The following is a 9,626-nucleotide window of genomic DNA, read 5'->3' on the forward strand; positions in this document are numbered from 1 at the left end:
TTCCAGTATGCTGTTCAACATCACTCTTGAGGTGGTGTTCCGACCAGCGGGTATCGAAACGAGAGGCATGATTTTCATCAAGGGTAGAAGTATATGAATCACGACATACTTTCACTGCTTGAGAATCCCAGAGACTCCCATCTACATCTGACGAAAGTCGGTAGGCTACGGTGGGCCGGGCACGTCGTAAGGATACCGGACGACAGAGCAACGACAACAGTTCTTTTCAACAACCCCACCGGCACCAGAAACACGAAAACTCAACATGCAAGATGGCTTGACCAAGTCGAAAGTGATTTATGATTTTTGAGATGACTGGGAAATTTGCGACGAATGGCCCAAGATCGAGTTGAATAGAGAAGACTGCTTGAAACAGGACGAGCCACCCCGGCTCTAAGCTGCTGACGACAACGACGACATGTTGTGTCACTTTCGTCTATCGTACGCAAACTACCGACCATTAACTTTAAACCAACTGATTTTTCTAACAGGACGACGTAACTGTATCAATAAGCATCAATAACTGCGAAACCTTACTGATACTTAGTGATATTATTGCTTACTGACAACTATCAGTAATTAATGATAGTTTTCCCATCCCTAATTTTCTTCAGCGTTTTTTCCGTGATGCAGTTTGATGTTTAATCGCCTGTATTTTTACTGGTTAGTTGATGACTTCAAAGTTCAGAAGATAGCGTAACCTCGTGGCCGTGGGAACCTCAATACTAGTGCATCTGCATTACAGCTTCAAGTTATCCATAGCTTAAAGTTCAGTGAACGCATATTTTGCAAATCGACTCAGTGTCGGAAAACTACATACCAGCTGCGTTTGAAATATAGCTCATTGTTCATTCATATCATAAACAGATACAGGCAAGTCGTTAGATATGCATACGTTAACGTTACCATTGCATAATTTTTAACAAGTAACTTGCCTCCGGCGTATTTCATATTTTGTTTCGAAAGTCCTATTTTAAACTAAGTGCCACAGTACACATTGTTCTAGTCCAGCACTAAACGACCTTTGTTTGTGGCAAAGTTCCCATGCATTACTCAAACTAATCGTCAGCCAGCGGGGTCTGATGAAGGGTGTGACCCGACAATCACGTGCTACCTGGTATTCGCTCTGGTTTTAAGGCACATGCAATGTAAAAATTCTTTTGTTTATGCTGTCCGTCGGCACCAGCCAGCACCTTGGCTGCGTTGCTACTCGGTAGGTATGCTCCAATTAATATCATTTTCATCGATGGTTGCATGGGAATTTAGTTTAGAACTGGTTGTGCTTGCGTGGGTGGGACCTGTAGCAATTGCACAATGTGCTAACGTATGCAACTGTATGCAATCGGTTTGGTTTGCATATCTTATTATTATCTGGCCAGTTGTATTTCTATATCTAATGAGAAAGAATTTTGTAAGTGAAGCGAAACAATATTCAAATCATAGGTATATGTTGTTTCCAAGTCTGGATTGTAAGCAATTGTATAGTTTGATCAAAGTGCCATCAGGTTTTAAGAAAGGATAGTTAATTAATTTTTAAGGTTTAGCTTAAAACCTGATCCATTTCATAGTTTTTGTGTTAGCGAAATGGGTTTCAGGTCTTTTGGACTGTCTTGTTAATTGATTCGTTTACTTTTCATATAGTTGAATACTTGATTGAAATTTATTCGAGGTAACTCCGTGACTGCGCGTGTTTCAAGCGAATTGAAGAACATTTAATTCTATTCACTTGTTTTGATGAGCTCAGTTCCCCGTCATACTATGATATTGTCTTAAGGGCAATCATTATTCCTTGCAATTTAGTTTAATTATGTGTTATGGAAGATCTATTTCATCCAATTTCATCTGAACGCAGCACCGGCGAGCATCAGTTACATTTAACATAAAAGCGTCGTTTAGTTAGTGCTATTATGGAAACATTCATCTGAATTAGTTTATACCTACAAATCAGACCAACTCAATGAACACACAGTGAAGCTCTAGATTGACGAGGAACTTTTTTGTTATCAAATTGCGGTTCCTATACTGTCACGTAATGTTAGTGCGAAAATGAAAACAGCCGTTAGTATCGTGTTCGGCCGTTTTTTGTTGATTATGTAAAACACCGTAACTATCATTGGAGCTGTTATGCCGAACATTTGTTGGACAGCATTACTTATCCAGAGAATAGTAAACTTGATTACCACCGGTTGCTTTTAGCAACAAGAGCGAAAACATTGGGATTGTGTTTTGTGCAACAATGGTTCGCTAATTAGTGCGAACGCTGCACAATTTGCCATTTTCACTACACTAAGTCGATAAGTCATTTTCGCTATAAAAAGTTAATCACTATTTGTGCGACTTTTATCTGACGTTCACTTTGCTTCCTTTTAATTACGAATTCCAACTTTTTACAGATTACCTACCTGATAGCGTTTTCCTGCGAAGTGTCGTGGGTGTTGGAGGCAAGAGGTAACCTGCCGATTCCGTCCTACCTGTTGTGTGCGGAGTTCTTCGTTCTGTTCGTCTCATCGGCCGTCCTCATCCACGGATTGTCCACGGTAAGTTACGTCGTGCGAATTTTTGACCGCAGTTTTGTTTCTGTGTTAGGTAACGAAACATTTACTTGCAGGGAGTATCATGGGGTCTTCTATGCTGGTCTATCATTATCGGAATCCTGTCGGTGCCGGAGCTAGCGCTCGTTATGTACATGACCATACAGTATTGGGTAAGTAAAATATGCTGTTTTTTAGATGTCAAAAAATTCTTAAACTAAACAACGTTTTCTTTCAGGGTCTCCAGTCAGCACACGGACTAACGGAATTAATTGGGTATTTAGTACGTTTAATAGTCAATTGTTTGGCGCTGCTTTGCGTAATACCAACAGCCTTGAGGTTAGTAAGATCATTTAGTGGTGAAGATCTGTTATCGACCCTGCCCCAAACGAATTATGGTTCAGCAGTACTGTAGGTTCTGCACTGCCTTCCTCAAATTCCCTCGAACATCAGCAGCGTGCATCGTCCTCGACGACGTATATCTATCGGGTGCGGGGTCTGCCCCGAAGTCTACGGCCTCTTCCTGGTTCGCTGCTAAAAATAGTTTTGGTTACTCTTTTATCGCCTAACCCACCGCTGCCTGCTACAAAGTACTACCTTCACTATACCAGCATGTTTGTATACTTGATACAGCTCGCGGTTAATGCGTCTACGCCACACTCCATTTTCCACTTTACCATCAACCATTGATCGCAAAATTTTACTATCAAAACCCCCCAGCACTTGTCGTTCAGCTTCCTTTAGCGTCCATGATTTACGTTTGTAAAGTTTGTAAAGAATATTTCCTTCGCCTAGTAAATGGTATCACGAATGTTTTGGTGGGGCTTATATTAGGGCCCTGTTGTAAACACCACGAAATAGTGGTATTTGGAACTCCTTGCATATGACTGGACAGCAATTGGTCAAATTTATCTCTAAAAATCTCATAACCTTGCTGTGATAACTTGTGCAATAAGGCGTCAATCACCAGCGGCCAAAGCAAGGAGGAGAGAACTCCTCCCTGAGGATATCGATTGATTGCAGAAATCGTGATTGACATATCTCCTAGTGAGGCTGTGATTTCCCTGCTTGACAGCATTGCTTGAATTCCGCTCATTTGTTAAGGAGAGCCGCGTTAATTGAAGCGAAGGACGTGTTGTCGAAAGCGGCTTCAATGTCAAGAAAAGCACAGAGTGCCGTCACTTGGTATTGGAGCGACTTTTCAATAAGTGTTACTAGGTAATGAAGTGCGGTTTCCGTAGATTTACCGCATTGGAAAGCACGTTGATTGTCATGCAGAGGAGAGTTTTTTACGAACTCATTCCGGATGTAATTATTTGTGAATTTTTCCATAAACTTGAGAAGCGTTGATGTCATACTAATTGATCTGAAGGCTTTTGGCATGGTTTTATCTCTTTTACCTGCCTTAGGTATGAACACCATCCTGACTTTCCGTCAGCTTTTCGGGACACGTCCCAATGTGAAGCTGGCTGATGAGCTCGGATATGATAATCTCGTCCGCTTTTTGTAAGAAGATGGGTAGTGTGCCGTCCAGACCTGGAGACTTCATAGATTCAAAGTAGTTGAGTGCCCAGTTGATTGAAGCCTCCGTAAGTAGTCGACGTGCAACTAGAACTGAGTCATTTGACACATTGAATGATGACTCATCTTGCTGCTGCCCGTCGACGTTGCTTCCAGTAGTCACCTGTCGAACCGTGGTAATGCGTGTTCACAAGAACATTCAATGTTTGCCTACTAGTAACAGTGAGACTACTATCCTCTTTTTTCAGTTGCCTTAGGCCAATATTATGATTCTTGGCTGAAGTCGCGTCGCGTTTGAAGTCGCGTAGCCTGGATGCTCTCACAAAACTTGACTCTGGACTTCCTGAAGGCCTCCCGATTGGACGCGATATTAGCCATGTTGAATAGACGCCTAGCTTTCCAAAGGCGGTTGCTGAACGTTTCATTCCACCAGGGCATGTCACGGCAGACTGTCTGTGTGATTAGTGGACAGATGTCCTCTGATAGAACACCAGTTGGTTTACTTCGGGTTTCTGTATTGTTCTCTCCTGAAAGAATTTGTCTCAATGTTAAAAATGATATGCCCGTGATCTGATAAACTAGGTTCATCCGAAACATGCCAATTTTTGACCTTCTCAGCTATAGAAGTACTGCATAGAGTGAGTTCTAAGATCTCATTTCTGACAGCATTAACAAAAGGAGGAATGTTCTTTTTTTTGTATGCCATAAGGGCATTAGGTAAAATGGCCACTGCGACAGTCTCAATGATCGTCTTTTATGGCAGAGCGTTTCTTACATTGCATACATTGACAAGTAGGTACTCATTCTTGTTATTTACATCCATGCGCTTGACAATGGTCTAATATTTTCCGATTCCGCGTCATGCTATGGTTTTGGTACCATATTGGCAGAATGCTAAATCCAGCCAAAATAGCACAGAACAATCGTCTTGCTTCAGAAAAGGCAGTAGACGTTTTTCCAGATATTCCTGCAAGTAAATTTGCTGGTTGACGGTCCCGGTTGCAATAGAAATGAGAATTCTCAAGCCACAGGTAGAGATACGACATTCGACAGTTTCATTTGCTTGAAAAAGATTGCCAGCTTTCTCTTTCCGGTTACCTATAAAACTCCAATGCAGAAAGCTATGTTGGGCCTGCCTTATCGTGTTCTTCGTCGTCTATCATCACGCAATCGTCAGCATCTTCGTGACAATTTCTGCGATCATGTTTTGACTGTCTTGTTTGCTTTAGCGGCATGATTTGGAATCACTATCTTCTTATAAGTCGGCTGTCCGGCTCGTTCTTCAGGTCGATGCACGGTGGTGGAAGACACTCCCGGCTTGTTTGTGACATCTTGGAGGGTAAGGCTTGGTTTCCACTTCCAAGCGCTGGCGCTACTCTTTTGACGTAGGACTCGTCTTACGGCAAGGTTTGGGAAAGGGTGTCATACCGAAAAAATCGAAAAATGCGGGCGTCACGAAAAAGTGATAGATTTTGCGCGCTAATTGTTTAACGGTTTCCAGATCGATTTGAAATATTTTTGGGCCAATCGGTCGGAACATTTTCTACGCATTCACACCAATGAAGACACCTATTGATTTCAAAGTACGTTCACCTAAAAAATTGAAAATAATGAAGCATTTTCCAATTGGAAATCCTAGCTTCGCGATTGGTCGAAAAAAAAAACACTATAGTTTCAACGTGATTTTAGAAAAAAAAACTGACAAAATTTCTTAACACTGCAATTAAACCTAGACCATTTTGATATCCTTGCTTGGGAAGTACGCCAGAAAGAGTGACAAAACCTCCTCATGCCAACAAATATCTTACGAACGCGATTTAACCTGATCGAATTTAATGTCTGTGTTAGGAAAATTTGCCAGCAAAATGACATAGGTTCCTGATCTCAATAGATCGCAAATTCTTTACGGCGAGACGATTAAACCTGGGCGAATTTGATATCTGTGTTGAAAAGTGCGTTGCAGCCATAGTGTTCGATTATAATATGATTCTGTATGGATGCGTATGTTTGCCGTTTCATTGGAGTTGTAGTGAAAAGATGAATTGTTGATAAAATGGGATTGAATTGGTAAAATCCCTTCAACGTGGGGAATGATTGGTAATAAAAACAATCTTTAATTTCTGCGAGGTACCAAAAAAGCAATAATTTGTGTTCTTGAATTTGTTAAATTGTTTCCAAATGCACATAGAATAAACTCTGAAATCTATTGAGGATACGTATACGTTCATACAATGTTACTATTTTGATAAATGTTACATACATGTTACATGAAGAATTGAATTGTTACATGCAATACATGCTACTATCACTATAAAGAGACTGCGTAGTCCTACGTTACCTATGCGGTCGTAACTTGTACAAAACCCATCTGATTTTTTGTCTTACTCTGTTTTTGCGATCAAAACCTATGTGCTCAAAAGCATAATAGTGATTGAAGTACCTTTAAATAATTACACAAATGAAGAAACGTTTAATAGCGCCCTTTTATTAATCTTCTAGGTGGCGTCAGGAGAAAAAGGTTTTAGCACAACTCGAATCCCTCGCATCAAGGCTACAACTGACCACGCCGACACCGACTACTCCGTTCAATGCCACCACTAATGGAATGAACTCACTGCGAGCTAGTAAACGAAGCCAGATGAGCAGACGTCCTTCTACCGGATTCGACAATCCCGGTTACGTAGCACACGAAAATAATTCCGGGGATCTCGTTCAACAGTACACGGCTTATAATAATTTGTATGGATCACAAAGTGAGTTCAATGCGAGCATATTCGGGCTGAATCCTTCACAGTACATTGGTCCCCCGCCGCCACCGTTGGGAGCTGAGTGCAAGAAAACGCAATCGCTCTTAGATCTGCGGTTTATTTTCCCACCAAAATTCCTCACAAGCAACGAAAAAAAGACTGCCAAAGAGAAAGCGGGAACTGATGAAACGGACAGTGTCCTCAATAACAATCTTAAAAATAAGATCAACAATAAATTAAACGACGGTACGAGTAAAGATAACAAACCCAGCAAAGATACCAACAGCGTTGTAGATATGAACACCGATCCGACAGTAACGATCAACGATCCAATTTACTACACGATAGAATCGACCAAAAACAATAAAATTCTTGGCCGAAATTGTGTTTCACTGGAGAACCTCGGAAATATTACACTTTCGGAGTCACCACTGCCATATAAAAAGAACGATCGATACGGCAACAATCTACTTAAAAACTACACCCTAAATCCGTGGAACGTTATAGCTTACAATCCGGCATATAGCGCCTATCCGCCGGCCTATTTTCACTATGGAGCTATGCATCCGTATCAAATCTATCAGATGCATCACAATAATTTTCCCCCACCGAACTCTGTGGGAGGTGGATACTTCAATGCCGGAGGGCATCAGCCTATTCATCCCCATAATCACCACTATAATCCGCATCATCACCATGCCGGTGACCCGCGGGCAGCTTATGGTGGTGCGAACCACTCGACCCTGAGCTATGGGTATAACAACGCTTATCTCAACAGTGCAAACAATAGTCGCCAATCGCTGGGAAACGAGTCAGACGACTTTCGAAAGTACCGGGATGTAGCGTTGTAGTGTAGTGTCGCTTGAGCCGTTATGATCGTCTAGCATTACAGACGACCGGGCCGGGAGAGTAAGTGCATAGTTTTTTTCGCGACAAATGTATTTATTTGCCGATGTTAGAGTCGTGATAGGATTAAGACTAAATGTAGAAAGAATCGAACCGAGATCGTGTATTGAATATTGGGTATGTGTGGGATTAGATGTACAGACGCAATACTCGGTTAACCAGAAGATCTGAAACTATACGTATAACGAAATTTCACAAACGATCGATCAATATATTGTCACAGTTACCTTTGTAAAACCTAAGAATACGAAGCTGATTTAAACCAAGTCAATGAATTACAACGAAATAAAATATTTATGAAACGTAGCCAGATAATCGTTAACTTAATTGCTTCAAGATGACAGCATATCACCTTACCGTGAAGCTTCGATTTTTGTAAGAATAGGCCGATTAGTAGGACGTAAAATAGGCGATTCCGCCTACGCAGAGCCTACTAAAGAGAGGAAAAAGCATGGGGGATTTTTTACCGGGATCAGCCGAAACGTGCTGAAATTCCGCTTCTGGACATTAGCTAGCAGTTTGGAGTAGTCATTAGGATCAAGAAATCTGTGGACTTTTTTTAACAATTAAATAAATAAAATCTGCTTTCCTTTAATGCTGAATAGAAAGTGTTCGAAAATCTTACTTTTTAGCTGTGTGCATAAGCGCCTTTAAATATGCAATTTATTCCAGTTGTGTGTAATCAAACTGTTGCACGACACAATGCGCAACAAGACTTTGTCTCGAACAGAGAGTGATTTCGAAAAACTAAACTTTTTGTGTGGAATTTCCGCTCGAAGAATTATTATTATTATTATTATTAATTCTCCGAAATATGTCCCAAAGTGAAACCAGCGCGAAAAATGGTAATGAGCTCGGAAATTCTAACGCTGTCCATTCTCTATGAGAACATGGGTAGAATACCATTCGAATTTGACGATTTCATTGGTTCAAAAGAGCTAAGAGCCCATTTGATCGAAGGCTCCGTAAAAAATCGGCGTGCAAGCAGAGTCGAGTCGTTTGACACATTACCTAACGACATTTTCTAAAACAGCGAGGCCTAATTTCATCGATTTATTCTTAACATTTTACACTTTGCATTTAAATAAAATAGGAAAGGATACAATGGAAATCATGCAATTTTTTCTGAATAGCCAATTGCGTTGTATACAGCCAGGGATTGTCTTCTAGAATTTTTAACATGTTTCTCTAGTCATCACCAAACGTTAGGCCACCCTGAAGCGCGAGGCTCCGCACGGGTTTACCGGGCTAAACTATCTTCTGACGATAAGTTGTACGTCGACGTCCTAAGCAATAGTCTTATAACCAAGCTGCGATATCTTGTGAAGAAGTGCGTCGGCCATCAGTGTCCAAATCCAAAGCAAGGGAGCGAAAACTCTTTGTGGACATTCTTTGACCACCGAAATCGTGACCAACGTATCTCCCAATGATGCTATGATTTCTCTGCTCGAAAGCATTGGCTGCGTCTAGCTCATTGACTGTGGTCGATTTCGTTTTGAACGAGAGCCGTAACAATTGAAACGCGGATTCCGTCCCAAAGCAAAACCGGCTCGAACATGGTTGATGAGGTCGGACATTATAACGTTGTCCATTTTCTGTAAAAATGGGAAGAGTACCATTTAGATCTGCAGATTTCATTGGTTCAAAAGAGCTAAGTGCTCATTTGATCGAAGCCTCCGTAAACAATCGGTGTGCAAGCTGAACCGAAGCGTTTGGCACATTATGTAACGACCCATTTCAAAGCAGCGTGGTCCAATTTCATCCATTTTTTGCTCTCTGCATTTAAATAAAAGACAAAAGGAAACATTGGAAATCATGTAAATATTTCTGAACAGCCAATTGTGTCGTATACAGCCAGGGATTGACAACTAGAATTTTTTTTAAACATTTTTCTCTAATCATCACCAAGTGCGAGGCTCCC

General features: G+C 41.1%; 1 protein-coding gene across 3 annotated transcripts in view; it reads left to right on the forward strand.

The window, feature by feature from the left end:
• The window catches only part of LOC128744379 (uncharacterized), a 60,086-nt gene extending 52,081 nt beyond the window's left edge, over positions 1 to 8,005 (forward strand). For all 3 annotated transcript variants that reach the window (XM_053841355.1, XM_053841356.1, XM_053841357.1), the window contains exons 3-6: positions 2,394 to 2,537; positions 2,609 to 2,704; positions 2,770 to 2,870; positions 6,552 to 8,005. In XM_053841355.1, the coding sequence (XP_053697330.1) occupies positions 2,394 to 2,537; positions 2,609 to 2,704; positions 2,770 to 2,870; positions 6,552 to 7,650 (1,440 nt within the window). In that variant the 3' untranslated portion in view covers positions 7,651 to 8,005. The remainder of the gene's footprint in view (positions 1 to 2,393; positions 2,538 to 2,608; positions 2,705 to 2,769; positions 2,871 to 6,551) is intronic.
• Positions 8,006 to 9,626: the final 1,621 nt, after the last annotated feature.

Source organism: Sabethes cyaneus, chromosome 3 (assembly GCF_943734655.1).
Source record: "Sabethes cyaneus chromosome 3, idSabCyanKW18_F2, whole genome shotgun sequence".
Lineage (NCBI taxonomy): Eukaryota > Metazoa > Arthropoda > Insecta > Diptera > Culicidae > Sabethes > Sabethes cyaneus.